General features: G+C 40.7%; 1 protein-coding gene across 3 annotated transcripts in view; it reads left to right on the plus strand.

Moving 5' to 3' along the window:
* The first annotated feature begins 5,989 nt into the window (after positions 1-5,989).
* Positions 5,990-19,296, plus strand: part of KCNA4 (potassium voltage-gated channel subfamily A member 4) — an 85,120-nt gene continuing 71,813 nt past the window's right edge. For 2 of the 3 annotated variants that reach the window (XM_042477278.1, XM_042477286.1), the window contains exons 1-2: positions 5,990-6,953; positions 8,026-19,200. In XM_042477278.1, the coding sequence (XP_042333212.1) occupies positions 8,792-10,783 (1,992 nt within the window). In that variant the 5' untranslated portion in view covers positions 5,990-6,953; positions 8,026-8,791 and the 3' untranslated portion in view covers positions 10,784-19,200. The remainder of the gene's footprint in view (positions 6,954-8,025; positions 19,201-19,296) is intronic. The other variant, XM_042477297.1, reaches the window with a different exon arrangement.

Raw genomic sequence — 19,296 nt, forward strand, 5'->3', positions numbered from 1 at the left:
GCCTATCAGTTTACCCTGAATTCTGGATCTGTTGATCTTTCAGGCTTTGATCTCACTTGCTGCAATGGACTCCATCAAAGCATAGGTCAGCTTAAGCATCTCCTTTACCGAAGCACCTGTCTGCAGTCAGCTAAATGCTTCTGTCTACAAAGATGTAGCTATCTTAATTAAAAAGAAAGAGCTACTGGAAAATGTGTAGGAAGCAAAAATAAAGCATGGAAGAAAAGATGATTAAATAAATGCACATAAGCTTAGCCATCCAGCCCTAAAGCAATTAATTATCAAATCTGTTACAGAACTTTTTGTAAATCACCATTTCCAGCATCATAGGAGGTTTATATAGCTTCAAGTCTCTGTTTCAATTGCTTTTTGCTTTTCTCCTCTTGCATAAGACATCTGTTATTGGGTGCTTCCAGATGAAGCATTTATGAGGCTGATTTGTGGAATTTTACAGGGAATCCAGGTGTTGGCAACTTCTGTTCTGTAACCCTTCTGTGTTGTCCATTCACTTGTTCTATCTTTCCTTCTTCCAAAAGAAAATCTGTCAACAGGGAAAAGACAGGATAGCTACACTACATCTTTTGACTTACGGAGCTGAGGGCTGTCCATCTGGAAGCATCCTTATTCAGAGATGTTCTCCTAATGACAGAGAAGTCCATTTTTGATAATCCTTATTCATTCATCCACTTAATATATATACTTTAGCACTGCAGGGAAATGAAGGCACCAGAATGACAGACAATAAGCTGACACGTACTGGGCTAAACCTAGCTTTTCCCTTTATGATATCCTGGCTCCCACGAACAGTCAGCACTACTTCTTCCTTGAGGTTTTTCAGTTAAATGGACCAGTGGGGATGAGAAGAATGAAAACAGGACACCTGATCTCCTACCCCTGTACAATATAGCATGGATGTGAAAGCCTTTTGCAAAGGATGCATGTCTAGGATACATGTGTGGTTATCAGTGGGTCAGAATCAACTGCTGGCAAACAGGACTAGAGCTGGCAGGTGGGCAGGGTTAGAGTTTGGCATTTGTCTCTTAATCACTGGCAGCAGTGGCGAAGAACAGACAGAAACTGCTATCAGGTTCTTTCTGTGCCCTCCTCAGACCAGCACTGGTGAAACTTTGAGGACCTTTGCATTAATGTCGGTGATACTCAGTGTGTGCAGTTCTAGCAATTTTCTGCCACTTTAACTGTTATGTATGTATGTATGTTATGTTTAACTGTTATGTATGTATGCTGTTTAACTGTTATGTATTTAATTGTATGGAATTACAATTCTTTGCTAGGGAATTCTAGTTCCATAGTTCAAGGAGTACTCTGAAAAGGAACAAGAATATTCTAAGTATTTCACCCAGGTTTCCACAGAATGAGCCCACAGCAAATAAAATTGTAACAAAGTGCTGTTGTGGCAAAGTCTAGATTTGCTGCTAGTTAGCTTTGGCCCATTCTTTCTATTTTAGTATCAGATGGTAAAAGTCAGATGAAGCCTCCACTCTCCTGCATGTTTAGCCACAGTTCACAAAGAAAGTGACACTTGCCTCTGAGGCTACTGCCACAGGGAAGAATGAATACAGTTTGACACTGTTTTAATTATCACGGCTCTATCCTATTAAATACTGGGATTTGTGGTTTGTTGTGGCACCAGAGCACTCTGACAAAGAAGGCTAAATATCTCTCAGAGCTACAAATCCCAGAATTCCTTAATATTGAGCCATGGCAGTTATAGTGGTGTCAAATTGCCTTAATTCTACAGTGTAGATGTAGCCTCAGTTCAGCAAAACAAAGCAGAAAACTGCTCTTCTCCAAGCAATAGTAAGTTCTTTGTTGTTTACTCCCTTTGTGTCCCAACGTTTCTCTAATGCAGCAGTTTTCAACCTGTAGGTCATGACCCCTTTGGGGGTCAAATGACTCTTTCACAGGGGTCATCTAAAACCATTGGAAACCACCACAACATGAGGAATTGTATTAAAGGGCTGCAGAATTAGGAAAGTTGAGAACCACTGCTCTAATGAGTTCAGAACATCATTTTAGGCTGGCAATAGTCCTATGAGTTAGGCTCCTAAGACCAAGCCATCACCAGCGTGCTTCATAGCAATGTGGGGATTTCAGCTCACACATACAAACAACAACCAAGGATTGTAATCATGTACAACACACACACACACACACACACACACACACCCCTGGTAAAAGTATGGCAATATAGGAAGATGCCCTATACTGTATTAGACCATTGGTCCATCTAAATTCTGATCAGCAGAGGCTGCCCAGGATTTCAGCCAGGATTCCTGCCCTATCTGGAGATCCTGGAATTCTCTAGTAAGTTTCCATCCAAGTGCTGATGTGGTGGTACCATCAAAGTAGGACTTCTTGGGAGCAGAGATCCATGCTGCTCTCAAGAAAATGAACAGAAGTGGTGTCCAGACATTTCAGGTGTGGCTTACCACATTTGGAAATTAGGGAAGTAATACATATTGCCATCTAGAGGAACCCTCTCTCCTTATGACTGTTAAATCCAGAGTCTAAATATTATGCAAGACCACTTTTGTGTGTGACTCTTGGACTTCAGTGCACTAACAAAATAGACACAAATTCTTTCAGATTTCCATCAAGAAAGCTTATGTTGCATACATGTTAAAAACACAAGATGATCTTTGTGTGCAACTAGTGATCTTTATTTTTTTAAAAAGTGAGGGATCATGACTAATGGTTTGCATCCAAACTGGCCTAGTTGGATTCAAGTCACGTGCAGAGGCTGGGTGGGTGGGGTATTTCAAGCATTTTCCAGCATCTGTCCCAGGTGCTGCTCCTTGTACTGTATTACATCACACAGGGTTTCAAATGGTCCCTTGATCCTTAGGACTGATCTTGGGGTAGATTTTACTTGCTCTAGCATGACAGAGACAGGAAAATCCATTGAATGTGCAGAAATTTCATTTGTACCTGTACTTGCAGTTCTTTGAATCCAAAACCTTCTTTTCATGATTAGGGAGAAATGCATACTTCTCTCCCATACATCTTCTTCCTAACATAATACAAAAATAACACCAGAAACATTGAAATTCTGGAGAAGTCTGGTAGAAAGTTATACATTTTCCCCCAGGCTGGCTTGGGCAGCTCAAATGTGTCTATCATCAGGCATCTTTGATTTAAGCATGCCAGTCTTGGTGCTCTATTTTCTTCATCCTTGTCTGGAAATTACCATCTTTTGCGCCATGGCTAGGAGGATTATTCTATAATTTCCCCCCCAAGTTGGGAACATTGTTGCTATTACGTTTGCCATTTGTATGCCTAGAAGGCTATATCGCTGCATCTTTGCTAGAAAGGGGTTTGATGGATTTTTGCCAAGAAGAGACAGTTCATGCTGATTTTCATTCTATTTGGAAATTACACAAAACATAGATACTCTGATACATATCTATTCAGAAGAATGCAATGGGACTTATATCTAAATTATTCATACTGGAAAATTACCAGGTCATTAATCTTGTGTCAAAGGTTTTTTAAAAAAATGTTTCTAAAGAACAAATGTCATAATACTGTTCCTTAAATTGTTTTTTAAATGTGTGACAAGCTAATTTGTAACTTCAGATTTCATTTCATTTGGCTAGTTTTATTCAATTATAATATTTACCTTCAAGCTTTATAACACCTGTGTGAGTGGGTTTGCCTCCTCCAATGTGGCTGGACTATAGCTCCCAGTATCCTTGGGCATTGTCCATGGAAGTTGGAGTCTAACAACACTCAGAGGGCCACATCCTTCATGTCTCTATAACCAATCGTAAGAGTAACAAGCAACAGTGAGCACACTGTAGGACTATTTGTTATCCGTATTAGGAGTTCACCAGGTCTAGTGCAAAAGAAGCTTGTGGTGGAACCAGGAGTAATTACTCTGGATGCTCTTGTAAGGTGAAAAAGAAAACCTATGTTTAGTGTCTCAGGAAATCCATCTTAGCTAGAAAATGAGTTTGGTTACAAAAGCCCTTAAAACCTAGCTGTCCAGTGTGAGTGTAAGCTAGCAGTCATTATTTGGATTGGAGCCCCATAGATACTATTTTCCCAGTCCAGGGGAGCAATGATGTCAACAGATAAGAAGGAAGCACAGATAGGTGAAACAAAGTGAGACATTATCTAGACTCTCCTGTCTCACTAATCATAGAATCATAAAGTTGGAAGAGACCACTAGGGCCATCATTTCATGCAAGCAGTGATATCTCTTGGCTCCCAGTACACACAATATTTTCTTTGCATGAAGGTGCACCCACTGCTCAGTGAAGCCATATCATCATCTTCAACAGCAAAGCCAGATAATGATGGTGATGATAAAATCAAATTTAGGGCCCCATCAAGCCAAATGTCAGTAGTGGACATGAGAGTACCATTGATTTTAACAAGAAAAGATTTAAGCTCATTGAATTAAATGCTTCCTTCCAACTGCAATCAATGGGGAGTTAAAGGTTAAACACAGGTGGATCGTGCCCAGCATGACTAACAGTGACTGGCACTCATCCACTGAGATGTATCAGGGAGCAGAAGTATTCCAAGAAGTAAAACTTGCTCACTCTCTCTCTGTGCCTCTCTTTCTCCCTCTCTCCCCACTCATCATTCACAATGCAATTTATGGATAGCAGAATCCCAAAATGGAGCGGTTGAGTAATATTTGCATGCCATTCTTGGGTTGCCATTAGTCAGGATGTGTCACAATTTTGATTATTTTTAAAGGCACGTTAGGCCTGGTGAGCTATTCTGTCTTCTTGCATTAGACCTTGTTGGTTGGAGGCCAGGATTTAATGGAATGACTTTCTAATTATGAGCCTGGATGTAGGAATTAATTTCAGCACCTGTTTCCTGGGAAGTATGAAGCATGGCGTTGATATATATATTGTGTGTGTGTGTGTGTGTGCGCATAAGATTCTGTACAACACGTAGAGATACTATGGCACATTCTCCTTTGTGCATGGATAGAGGAGGTGTTTCTCTTCAGAATTTTTCTCTCCATGTGAGGAAAGTAATGGATTGGGTGACAGGAAGCAGGACTCGCATGCTCTCTTTGCTTGCACATTCATTTCCCCTCTGTTTCACAATGCCTGAATAGGGCTAGATTCCCAGGAGTGCCATGGCTGGGAGATTTTGGGAAGTGAAAAGATCAGCCCTTGGCTTGAAGACTTTGCTGGTTATCAGTTCATTTCTGAGCCAATTTCAAAGTGCTGCATTCAGACCATTAAAACCCTACTGGTTTGGGATCCTGGCACCGTATGGGACAAGGATGGAGGTGGAGAGTGAGCTTACTTCCAGCATCAAACTGCCAGTGTTAAGACCTTCTACAAAGGCCCTTTAGCTGTTCTAAACATTCCAACCACTTCTCAGTCCCTTTTAAAACCACCAGTTGTTTTTATCATGTGCTCATATCAGTTCATTTTAAACTATCATTAGTGCTGTGTGCATCTGCTTTGTTTGGTCATTTTTATTTTATTTTATTTAAAAAGCACTGTCTTGGGGTATGTCGTCGTCGTGGTTGTTACAAAATGAACTATTTTCCTTCTCCAGTGATATACAACCTCTACCTTCCCCCCCCCATTAAAAACCCTTTCTGTCCCCTCCTTCTACACAGCGACCTCAGTGGATCAGGTTTAGTTTGTTAAAATGTGGCTTGAATGGGAGGCCCTTCCCAAAGAGGAGCTGCAGCTAGGTTTTGGGGCTTGCCTTTCAGTCGTGGATGGCGAAGGCACGCCGACAGCGAAGGCCAAAAGGGACCAGAGCGAGGTGAAGGGGGCGAAGAGGGCCACTGGCCGCTAGGGGCCGAGCGAGAGCTAGGAAAACACCGGGCTTCTCTCGGTCACATCGAGGCACTTCGGTGGTGGCTCTGCGTAAACACAGCTGCCAATTGGGCGGGAGGAGGAGGAGGAGGAGGAGGAGGCTTCTGCACAAAGGGGGGGGAGGGAGGAGAGTGTGTGTGTGTGTGTGTGTGTGTTGGAGACTGGGGTGGTGGTGGCGGCGGCTGTTGTTGCGTTGTTCCCACGAGAAACGCATCCTGTGAGGGGGAGAAAGTGGCAACAGGAAAAAAAACCCCAAACAAAACCGAGCCTTTCCCTCTAAAACTAGAAACAAAACTCCCTCAAAGCTGGCTGAGGAGAGAGAGAGAGAGAGCAGGGAAGGGGCTGCGGGAGTGTGATCTGAGAGAGAGGAGCAGGAGGAAGAGGAAGAGCAACAACAAGTGGACCAGGCGGCTCCCTTGACTCTGGCCCCTCGAGGAGCCATCCCCAGCAGCACAGCCAAGGGCTCCTGAGGGCGGGAAGGAGAGGACTAGGAAGGCGAGGAGGAGGACCGCCACAAGGCAGCGCTTGCTCCGAGGAGGAGGAGGAGGAGGAGGCTCTTCTTCTGTCGGTACTAGCAACAGTCGGCCTCCTCCTCCTCCTCCTCCTCGGTGCACGCCAGGGATTATTTGGAAGCCCAGCAGCAGGAGGGGGCTTTGCAACCTTTGCTCCAAGCTTGAAAGGCTGCGATTGCAAAAAGACTCGCCTGGCATCAGAAGGCGCCCCCGAGGAGCCTCACCTCGCCGGCCAAATCCCCTCCTCCCTCACTCCTTCTTCCCTTCCTTCCATTTTTCTCCGCTGCTGGATTTGATCCCCTCCTCCTTCCCCCCTCTTCCCTACAGCTGAAAAAGAAGCCACCTTTGGCCTGCCTTCCTGAATCCTTCTAAAAGAAACCGGGACTGAGGTGTCTGTGTGTGTGTGTTGTGTAGTGTGTGCCGGTGCTGTTGCTTCTCACACCGAAAGGGAGCAAAAGCAACCAGTCGCCCATCCGCCTTCCTTCTCTTCCTCTGGAGCCCTGCACCTGTGAGAACAGGTTGCTCCGGAGAAGAGAACCCTGCCTCCGCCTCCTCCTCCTCTTTCTCTCTTCTGTGTTTTGCAGATGCTTCGACGCTGCCTTTTTCTCTGCCTCCAGCGGTAAGTAGCCTGGCTGCTCCTGCCGGCCTCCCTCTCTCCCGCGCTTAGCAAAGGGGCTGCTGCTGATATTTTAGATCCAGCCTTGGAAGCAGATTGCCTCTGAAGGCATGTTTTCCCAAATGCTCAGTGTGTGTAGTTGGCATGTAGGGCTCTGGCTGCCTGGGCTGCTTCATGCAGCACAGCCTCTTCTCTCTGCTTACACTGCCTCATGCTGCTGCCCCTGTCTTTTCTTCTCCCCCTGGAGGAAAAAAAAGATCGTTTCCAAAGACAGAGCTTGATTTTAGAAAGTGTATGAGCATCCTTTCTTCCTACTCTCCCCCCCCCCCCTTTTCCTCATACAAATACAGCTTGCAACCATCATGTTGATAAATGTATTCAAGGCAGGGCTTTGTTCTAAATGATTCTGGGTGGCATTTGTCCATGTTTTCCTCTTGATTATGTGAAGACATCACCCATTAGTTTATAGCCATGCTTGCAACCAATGTTCTGCCTAGATCTAGGCAAGCCGTGAACGCATTTTTAGATACATTACACAGGCGTGGAGCTCACGGCTGATATAACTCCCACACAAATGTAATGTTGCTCCAATTCCACACTGCAATATAGGTTTGCAGACACATTTTCTCTTCAGTGACAGGAACAGGGTCAAACGGTGCGTGCAGACATAGACCGTGACAAGCTATGCACCTAGCTATGTTACATTTCTCACACCTGTTCTGCGTTCCCACCTATGTGACACACAAGGATATGTCCAAATATATTATGCAATGCAGAGCTACCTGCACCATCCAGGCTAGATTGGCATTCGAAATCCTGTCCCTAGAGATGAAAGGACTCTGGGTGAGATGTGGGTGTGTATATGCCTGCATATTCCTCTCACTATATCTATATATAGACAGATGCACACAGACACAGAAAGATTTGTGTGTGCAGTGTGTGGGTGTGCAAAGATAGGGAATGATGAGTAGTGCAAGTAGGCAAATCTGAGCCTTTGATTAAAAAAAAAAACCCTTAATCTGGATCTTTTCCCCCATCCCCATTTTTTTTCCTTGTTTGCCTGTATGTGCCTCAGGTTAAACCCGTCTACTGCACAAGACAAGACTAACCAAAGGGTGTTCAACTCACTTCTCTTCATGGGGAACAAAGAGCCAGATTTCCATCCACCTTCTCTTCCCACAATTGCTGTTGCCACTCTGGCCAGTGCTTGGTCCAGTTTAAGACCTTGTTGAGAGACTGGTGGAAGTGGGTGTGCTGAGACCTCCTCACTGTGTAAACAAAGTGAAAAACTGGAAGTTCCTTCAACTTTCTAAAGAAATTCATCAACAGTCTCATTGCTAAGCTATTGTGAGAATATTGGCTGTTTTGTACTTGATTATGCTGAGAACTCAAGACCTTTTTATGTGTGTGTGAGAAAACAGTTGCCCATCTTCCTTCGCTTAGGTGTACCCTTTGTGTGATGTCAAGCATTCAAAATCATGAACTCAGAGCTATGGATTTTTCATAAAGCACTGAAGAAAAGCCTAAGCAATGGGATTTCACATATAAAAGGACTCTATCCAGATATATTTCCTGGCTACATCAGAAGATTCTGTACTGCATCTTGCACACATATCCTTGAGGAATTTTGTGTCAAAACCGCCTGGACACTGAGAAATGGAACTCTTGCCTCTGAGAAATCTAGAGTGTTTGCTGCTAGCATGAAGCTATGCTTCTTCCCAAAAGATGGCTTTCCAAACTTCAGTGGTATTACCATTCTCATGCATAGCACCCAGTGATGATGACTGAGAAAACAGACATTTTCCTTCCTTCTTGAGTCTTCTAAAATAAACAAATACAACATGGAGGTTGCAATGGTAAGCGCAGATAGTTCGGGGTGCAATAGCCACATGCCTTATGGATATGCAGCCCAAGCAAGAGCCAGAGAAAGAGAGCGACTAGCACAGTCTAGGGCAGCGGCGGCGGCTGCTGTAGCGGCTGCAACTGCGGCAGTAGAAACGGGTACTGGAGGAGGAGGGGGAGGAGGACCCCATCATCACTATCACCAGGAACAGAGTCGTGGTGCTTCCTCATCTTCCTGTGGCAGCAATGCATCTCGCAGTGGCTATCATCAAAGTGGCAGAAGAAGAAAACAACGGAGGAAAAAGACTCACTGTCTTGGTGGCAGGGAGTTTGGTTCATCTTTCCCTTGCTCTGAATTGCTGCCCCTCAGTGGCTCTGAGGAAAAGATCCTCAAGGACTTGAGTGAAGAGGATGAGGAGGAAGAGGAGGAGGAAGATGAGGGAGAAGATGAAGAGGATGAGGAGCGGAAGTTCTACTACAGTGATGAAGATGGTGAAGATGAGCTTTCATTTACACACCACCCTCCTGAAGATGGTGCTGGACCTGGAGGCTACACTTCAGTCCGCTACAGTGAGTATGAGTGCTGTGAACGGATTGTCATCAATGTGTCTGGCTTGAGGTTTGAAACTCAGATGAAGACCTTGGCTCAGTTCCCTGAGACACTGCTGGGTGATCCGGCAAAGCGGGGCAGGTACTTTGACCCACTCCGGAATGAGTATTTCTTTGACAGGAACCGTCCCAGCTTTGATGCAATTTTATACTACTATCAGTCTGGCGGGCGTCTGAAAAGGCCAGTCAATGTGCCCTTTGACATTTTCAGTGAGGAAGTGAAATTCTACGAACTTGGGGAGGAGGCCATGCTCAAGTTCAGAGAAGATGAAGGGTTTGTCAAAGAAGAAGATGACAAGGTGTTGCCTGACAATGAATTCAAGAAACAGGTGTGGCTTCTCTTTGAGTACCCTGAGAGTTCTAGCCCAGCCCGAATTATTGCCATAGTCTCGGTTTTAGTAATTTTGATTTCCATTGTCATTTTCTGTCTTGAGACACTGCCAGAGTTCAGAGATGAGAAGGAACTCATTTTGACCCAGAACTTGGAGAATGTTAATGAGACCCTACTGCAAGGTGGGGGTTACACCATCTTTAATGATCCCTTTTTCATTATTGAGACCGTCTGCATCATTTGGTTCTCCTTTGAGTTTACAGTGCGCTTCTTTGCCTGCCCCAGCAAAGCAGTTTTCTTCAAGAACATCATGAACATCATAGACATTGTTTCCATTTTGCCTTACTTCATCACCCTGGGCACAGACTTGGCCCAGCAGCAGGGCAGTAATGGTCAACAGGCCATGTCTTTTGCCATCCTGAGAATCATCCGTCTCGTCAGGGTGTTTCGTATCTTCAAGCTCTCCAGACATTCAAAGGGTTTGCAAATCCTGGGTCACACTCTCAGGGCCAGCATGAGGGAACTGGGGCTCCTAATTTTCTTCTTGTTTATTGGAGTCATTTTGTTTTCCAGTGCCGTTTATTTTGCGGAAGCTGATGAAGCTGCCACCCATTTTCAAAGCATCCCAGATGCCTTTTGGTGGGCTGTTGTGACCATGACTACGGTTGGTTATGGGGACATGAAACCTATAACTGTGGGTGGGAAAATAGTTGGGTCCCTGTGTGCCATTGCAGGTGTGTTGACCATTGCTTTACCAGTGCCAGTGATTGTTTCCAACTTTAACTATTTTTACCACAGAGAAACTGAGAATGAGGAACAGACACAGCTGACACAAAATGCAGTCAGTTGTCCATACCTCCCAACTATACTCAAGAAATTCCGAAGTTCATCATCTTCTTCCGCAGAGGACAAATCAGAATATTTGGAGATGGAGGAAGGGTTTAAAGAGTCTCTCTGTGTGAAGGAAAAAAAGTGTCAGGTCACAGGAAATGGGAACGAGACAGCAAAACAAAACTGTGTAAATGCAAAGTCTGTGGAAACGGATGTTTAATTTTTGACTGTTTCCAAAACTATTTATGCATTAAAGAGTGCATTGGTTAAAAAAAATGAAATATGCAAAATGGAGTCCAAACGAGCATATAGAAACATGCCATTTGCTGGTTAAACATGAATGACAAAGCATTAGTAAACTTGTATTACATATCAAGTAAATGATATACCTTGTGAAGGGGGCTTTACCTGAAGTAGTTTCAAAGTTTATATTTTTACTAGAATGCAGGTGTTTTGCACATAAGGGAGATAATTTTACTTTTAAGGAGGGTGTGTTTAAATTACCCACCTCAGTCACTGCCCACTGGTAAAAGTTAGCATTTCAAGGTATTTACTATGTAAGAAACAATGAAGTTCAGTAGCCATGTATTCATTTGTTAATGCTTTAAAACAGCTACCATAATTCAGTGGATTCCATAGTCTTTGATTTCAAAATGCTAAGGATTATTGTGGGAAACTTTATGGAAAGTCCAAATTTAATCTTAAAATGCTTAAATATTTTTTAAACAAATGGATGTTCAATTGTTGAAGATGCTACCGAGCCCCCAGAAATGGTTTATTTTTGTAACAGTCTTTTTTGAAGATCTTGCAGCATTTGTTAAGTAATATATGGAAGAAATGAAGTAAGAAAATAATTTCACATGGTCTGGATGCAGTGGAAAAGTGACTGGATTGCTTTTTTGCACTACTTTATATGCTGGAGAATTTTGACAGAGACTTCATACTGTGAATGTTTACTAATGTTCAATGACAATCATTGGAAGAGTGAATCCCACATCTTTATTTTCATGTATTTATTCTTTGCGCAATGCTGATTGGCTAAGCAAATAACTTTACATGAATTCCATAGTCTTTTAATTATGAATATCTGTTATCTGGAAAAAAAAAAGATTGTAAAGTAAAATTTTATAATCATTTCCCCTCCTAAATCAATCTTTTTCAAATCATCAATTGAAGACAAAAAAGATGTACAAGCTAACTCATTTGCTTTCTTAATGGATAGATTTTTTTTCCTAACTAGGGGCTGTGTGTGTGTGTGTGTGTGTGTGTGTGTGTGTGGATTGGAGTAAGAGGGGATGGTGATCAGATATAGTAATAGCCATAGATAGTGTAAGGTTAGCCAGCAAAGAAAAGATTTTCAAGGATTGGGTAATTAGTTTGTAATGCACTATATTTTCTTTCATACCTAACATTCAGACTCCATGAATATGTAGGCACTTCAACACTAGTTAAATAGTTCTGTGTACTGGATGAGGATGAAATAGTAATACACTGTTGAAAGGATATGGATTAGCCATATTTACTTTACAAATGTGCTGCTGTTGGGTCAGGATTCCTCCTCTATCCACAGTCTATTAGGCTAAAAAGTGTGCATTTGTGAAATGCAAATGGTTGAAACTAAAGTATTTTTTAAAATGATGGCATATGTATTCATCCAGTCTGACCTTTGGGCCAAGGCTGCAACCCATTAATCCTCAAATTTCTCTTGTAGACCATGAAAGCTCCAGAGTGAGTGATGCTTTGCATTCTAGAACTGCACGTGTGATAAGATTCTTCAAAATTTTGGACAAGATCTTACTTGAGGAAGATGGATTGCATCTTTATGTTCATCGGGTTTTACTGCAGTTGTAGTTCAGTGCCTCATTAGTGAATTGCAACATTGTATACAAGTGTGCAAGAGCATCTCCCTGCACAGTTTGCAGTGTGCATAGTGTGTGATGTGCATGCATATACACACACATTGTCCATCCATGTGCAATAGCATCACATGCACAACTCCAACTCCAGAATCTTGAACTGAATATGGCACTTTTGCATCAAACAAAAATATCCAACCACTTCTGTAGGAGAACGTAGCCAAGAAGATTCCAGCTGATGTATGCTTGTCCAACAAAGCAGATGATTAATTTTGAATCCAGAATTAACAATATGGTCAACATGAGTTTTGTAGATTCCACAGAGTGAAATCATGAGTTAGACAGATAATGTTGCACTCATTAAAGGAATAGAGGGGCATGAGCGTTGAATTCTAAAAAGTGAGGTCTGCTTAAATATTCATTTAAATAGCAATGGGTTGGGACTGTATGGTTTATATTAAGGGAATACCTGAAAATTCTACAGCTGAAAGGAGGAGAACTTTTCCTTGGGACAGATTTTTTTAAAATTGCCCAAATTTATACTGCCAATTTTCAGTCAGCCTTCTCATAGTGGCTGAGTAGTGTCTGCTCTTTGATCTTTTCTATTGCAGAAATAATTAAAACCATAGCATTTAATTGATTTATTGGACCGTATTAATCCCAAGGTTTTTGCATGGCTAAAACTATCATTTTAGATGTATTTTAAGATGATGCCTGCCTCAATATTTATAAGAATCCTCAGCACCAGAGATGGGGAACAGTGGCCTTTGAGCCACCTCTACCCTGAGCCATACAAGAATCTTTTGCAGCCATCTAGGGGCTCTGACGCAATTCTGCTTGCTTTAACAATGTACTTTCTCTTTAAAACAAATAGTATAAGGAATGTGATCCCTGTTCAGGTATCCATAAATGGTTCTGAAAGACTGCTGGAGGCTTCCAGAAAGCACTGTCTTACAAATGAGACACATACTCCCTATCTGGCTTGTTTTAAAGGACAAATGTTTTATTAAAATACTTTCCCCCACTAGCACTATGATTGAAGGTTACAAGCAGCCTGTGCTACAACCCACCCACCCCCAGTAGGTTATAGGGTGACAGTGCTTCTTAGTCCCTGGCAATTGCCTATCCCTATTCTAAAAGGAAGCAATAATCCCTCACCCTGGGCAGAACTAGCAGCAAGTTATAATCAATCATTTAAACCTCTAGAGTTAATCAACTAAGAGCTTGTAAACTGAATGATAGCCCCATATAGTAGTAACATTGCTAAGAGCAGCAGCAGTAGTGAGATGGATGGATGTAGAGCTGAAACAAATATTCACATTTTTGAAAAGTTTGAGTTCAAAATTTGAACTTGACTTTTTATCTGAAATTTTGAAAATTTGAGCAGTCTAGTTTTATTACATCTCTTAAGTATTTTTGGCAAGCATAAATGCTGGATGTCATAAGCTGCAGACCATCAAATATTTTCAAATAGCAAGTACTGTTGCATGTTGTCTATTGAATAAAACTGTATCTGATACTAGGCCCCACTTAATGTCAGCTAACAGATATTGTCAAATGCCAAATGCCATGGAATGCCTGGTGTCATATACTAGAAATGACTAATTGCCACTGTATGTCAGCTAATGAAATGCTATCAAATATTGCATGGCTACTATTCCATATAGTCAGATATTAAATGAAATATCTTTAGATATTGAATACAGAGACTGAAAAATCAATGTTTGGCAAATATGCAAGAACTATCAATTTTGCGTTTTACACCATTGGGAGGAAATTTTGAGATGAGATTTTAGAATCAACTTGGCTACATTTTTAGTGAAATGGATAACAAATAAGTAACAGAAAATGGTCTAATTTTTGGCTAGCTATATTTGGCAATGTATGATCCTTCTTCTTCTGCTTGGGAAGGAAAGGGGAAAGAAATAGAAAATCAAATTCTCTCCTTTTCCCTTCAGATGATTCCTTGTGGTTGCTGCCTGAAACAACTCCTGAGTAATTAGTACTGAATGTTGAAGACCTGATGTTGTCTGGTGGTTCAGTTGATAGAACCTCCTTCCTTGTATAATGTTGAGGAATCTGTGTTATAGACAAAAATTTGACATGGTGTGTATACATGCTTGTGCAATATTAAGAAGCAGCATAGTGGGAGTTGCTGTTGTGTCTTTGTCAAGAAGTGGTGGCTTTAGATTAGCAGTTTCCTCCTTTTTCCATGTGGATGATATAACAAGTAGCAGCTGGTGGCTTCCATGCCAGTGATGTATCTGCTTTGAATGGTAGCTACCCAAAGCTCTGCAATTTATTCCCAATGTAAGTTCAGCACCCTGGATAGTGGTTGGGACAAAAACAAGATCAGATTCACCACCCCAGTGACTTGGAGGATCCACCAGCTATTGACTGATGTGATCTGTAATTGAGCTTGAGGTGTGTGCTGATGATAAAATGATGGATTTCCCCTCAATGTGAAATTGTGTATTAGAAAGAACACTATGGCAGAGAAGAGAGCATTTGACTGGACTCAGGTTGTTGAGATGAGCACAGTTTACTGTCTTTTTGAAGCAGCTTTAGTGATTATGCTCTGGTAGAAACAGATGATAAGAATTTTCAGCCAAATCTCTTAAAGCAAGCAGGAAAGAAGGTCTTTTGTTATTCTGATAGCTTATTTACTTATACTGTTTGCAATCTACCTTTCTTTTCATGAACTGAGGCTATTATAAATTATCATATTGCATTATGTCCTTACAAAAACCTTGAAAAGTAGACTAGGGATGTTGACTGGCTCAAGGTAACTCATTAAGCTTTCTTTCTGGCTAGACACTTGCATAGAGAATTGTCCATGGCCTAACTCTGATAAGCTATTTTACTTTGTCACAATGGCTCCATTTCAAACAATTACCTGCTAAACATAAAGTGGAGATTATAATTGTGAACATTGTTATATAGACGAAGAAGATTGAGGATATATATCAACTGATCTTTTAACAGCTTTCAAAAATGGATTTATTTTTTTCATATTTTGTACGGATTTACAAGATTTATGTGATAGGATAGATCTTTTCTGGGTGGTTTTCTAACAAAGCCCAGTTAACAATGCTAGTCAAAAATGAGTGATCAGTGGTTTTGCATGGCTAGATTGCAACTGTGCTAAAATGTAGTATCATGCAAAATTCCATACAGTCTTCTGCCTTTTCTGTGGGTAGGCGTACAGTGCTTCTCTCACAATTTTAGTGCTAAATTGTGAAGTCAGAAATGTAGAAAGTTTCACCCTGGGCTGAGATTAATGTAATCCAGGAAATGGATAGTAACATAATTCTGATAAACCAAAGAAGAGGTCAGTTCAGTATTTATGGGAAATTGAGAGAGTTTACTAGTACAATGGATACCTTTGCAAACCAGATCGTAGAATTAATGTAGAGGGAAGATGGAACACACATTTTGAAATAAGTAACATTTTGAAGAAGCATACTTTATAATGCCACTGAATTGTTGATCATGTTACACTTACTGTCCAGGGATGTGGTAATGAATTTGTTTGTGTTTAAGGGTTAGGGTTAGATGGCTGATGACTTTTGCAAGTGCAGAAGAATCTGGAGGTGGGGCTGAGCAGTGGAAAATTAGATGCATAGAACTGTAGTGTATGGCTAGGAGGAATATTCATCTATCAGTCCAACCTGGAAAAAATCTGTTGTCAGCAAGGGTGGATGTGTGTCATCTGGATTATAGGGCATTACAGGAGTAAGTACAATGCTCCATGCCAGGTACACCTGCAGGATAAGTTCAGCAAAATGTGATTTGTAATGGTAAGTTTGTAACAGAAAATGTGCTGTAAAATAAAATAATATGCTTTTAGAATAACAAATACATAAAAACCCTAGATGTCTTTCCACCTGAATTCAGCCTTCCCCTTCTATTCATATAGGAGATATGAAATCTCTCCTAAGTTTAACCATAATACAGAACTGATCTGTACACCCAGAAGAAGCATTCGTTATACTCCTCCAGAAGCGGCACCACTTCAGAATGCAGGTGAGAATGCAGGTTTCTGTGAACCTTCTATTAGCTTTAAAAAGGAGTTTAGAACTCATCCCTTTACGCAGATAATTGGCATATCATGGAGAAGAGGACATATATTAATTCTCTCAAACATGTAAACTCCATTTGGAAGGAATGTTTAACACAGGGAATATCTGAAAAAGCATTCCCTGTATTCGCATTCTGAAGATGCATTCTCCTATGACAATCAATGAATTTCAATCTGTAGATTAATTGTCAGTAATGTAGTAGAAAGCATGGACTACAATGGAAAAGTATGGTAAATTGAAGTGATGTGAAGCAGTATGAAATGTGTGCCTGTAGTGTTTGCTTTGTAATGCAGCAGGTGTTACAACCACCAGTACAATCCTGATCAGACCTTTGAGAGACAGAGGCCTGAACCCTGGCTTGGTGCTGCGACCAGTCAGGTTCGTGGGTACCAAACACAGGGCCTGTGCTTACAGCATGATATTAAATCAATATCAGATATAACAATCAATAAAACACTTAGGAAAATTTAAATCAAGTCTTTAAAACAAGACTTGTTTCAGCTTCTTCAGTGTTTTATTGATCTTACAGATGGTTTCATATCTGATATTGCTTTAATTTTAACATGCTGTAAGCTACCTTGAGTTCCATAATTGGGGGGGAAAGGCAGGGTAAAAATGAACAAAATAATGTTCATTTTTACCCTGTATGTGAATGCAACATGTATGTGAATGCAACAAAAATAAAAAAAATGGGGGGGGGGGAAGGAAAATGAAACAATTTTAAACCAGTTCAGAGTTACATTACTAATAACTGTCAGTTAACTGTCACTTAAGTGTCCTGATCAATGTAAGCAATTCACATGTCTGAAAAACGCTCCAAAATATGTTTTAGGAAAAAACTTTGTGCCATTTTCCCCTCAAGGGCAAGGTTGTTTTTCTTTTCTTTCTGAAGCAAATGCAATTTAATTTATCAATCTTGGCCCATGATGGGCATTACTGCCCTCCCTTGATGTCCTCTTTTAGCAGCCTGGGAGTAGAGAGGTATGTCTATGATTATCTCCTTATTAGAAGTGACTTCCTACATTTTATTGGTCATTTTAGTCTCCATCAGTTTCCTTGACTCAAACTGTTCAGAAATACCTCATTGGACTATCTTTATTAAGATGCTCTGATGTTGTTAAAACATCACCCTCAACATTACTTGACTCTTCCTGTCTCCCAAGTCAGAGTCTTGAAATCTTTTAGCTCTCTAAATTCCAAATTCCAAACCACTTTTTAAAAATAAATTAAAACTGTTTGAGATGCCTACTGGCCACAGTAACATGCATGAAATTTTATTGCTTGTTCATACTGTCCTTGTTCAAACCTGGTGTGATGTTAGCCAAGAACTTGTTTACTAAAAATATGACATACCAGTGTAAACTGAAACTTCATTGAGAGTCTTGTATTCTGAAGACACAATCCAGTCAAAGCTGAGTACTTATTAAAGCCCAGTGGAATGGATGAGAGTTCACTATAAACCCAACTGTCTTTTTGAATTCACAGGGTTTTAAATATGCTTACTTGTGGTAGACAGATTGTCTAGGGAGCTCTGAGGAAGATTCTTTAGATCATGAGGAAAAGGTACAGGGATGTTGAATGAAATTTGGCATTAACATTTGGATTCCATCCGTTTTCAACAAATTATGTTTCTAAACTTTCTAACACAACAGCAGGGAAGAGTCATTCCAAAAGATAAAGAGAGCCCTCCTCATATCCCTTCCCCTCCCCTCTAATGTGAGCATTTTTCAGTTACAGCAGAAATACATTGAATAAATGGTATATTTGGAAGGTATTACAGCCTCTCCTTTGTTTTATTATGAATGTTTTAGTAGGTAGAATAAAAGGTTTGACTATCTAGTTCATGACCAAAAACAGGCCCCTTTCTCCTCTGATAAAAGTATGATAACCCCAGCTAATGTTGGTTTACAGAATCAGTATTGAATCCCTTCTCTTTTTATTGAAATGCGTATTGAGAGCTTGGTGATTTTGAATGCACATGATGCCTATAAATGCACATAAAGCCTATAAGATGCAGAAAAGCATTATTTGTTTTGAGCTTTTGGAAGTTTTAAAAACAAATAGAAAAAAAACATGTCTATATTTTTCTATGGTGAAGAATGTTTATTGCATTTTGACCAGACATATCAGCCATATCATTTTTCACCTTGTTCTTGTTGTTCTTACCTTGAAATAATGGACCATTATGATGAAGTGAGATTTGATTTAAGAACATGTATGTAAAGTTGTTGTGAATTGTGGAACTAGAAAAAGCTTTAATACTTTCTGATTTTGCACAATATTTTTGAAATCATTACATGTGAAGGTATCACTTACGTGTAAAATGAAAGTTTCTTCACTCATCTAGGAAAATAAACTCCCAGCTGAGAATTATTTAATGCCACATTCTTTTCAGGGTAATGGAAATGTTTGTAGCTGGGTATGGTACTGGGAAAAAATGACAAAATCTTACATCTTCATGTCATGCTTATTGTGCTTTCTGACTTCAGGTTCATTAAAAAAAACCTAATTAAAGCATTGTGTATTTAATATGCTCAGAATAACTATTATTTCAAACTCTTTCCTTCTAAAATTAGAATACACCCTAGAGGCTTTATCTGCAGATTCTTGGCTAGAAACTGTTACATAAAGCCATCAGAAACATTAAACCTGTTGAGGTCCTGTTCAAAATCTGATCAAGCTGGAATCATGAAAAACTGGTGAGTATTTTTTGTTTTGTCATCCTGTTCAGTGTACTTTTGAGCCCAACACTCAGCATTCAAAGAGACTCACTTTATGAAACAATGAAATACTTT

Source organism: Sceloporus undulatus, chromosome 1 (genome assembly GCF_019175285.1).
Source record: "Sceloporus undulatus isolate JIND9_A2432 ecotype Alabama chromosome 1, SceUnd_v1.1, whole genome shotgun sequence".
NCBI lineage: Eukaryota > Metazoa > Chordata > Lepidosauria > Squamata > Phrynosomatidae > Sceloporus > Sceloporus undulatus.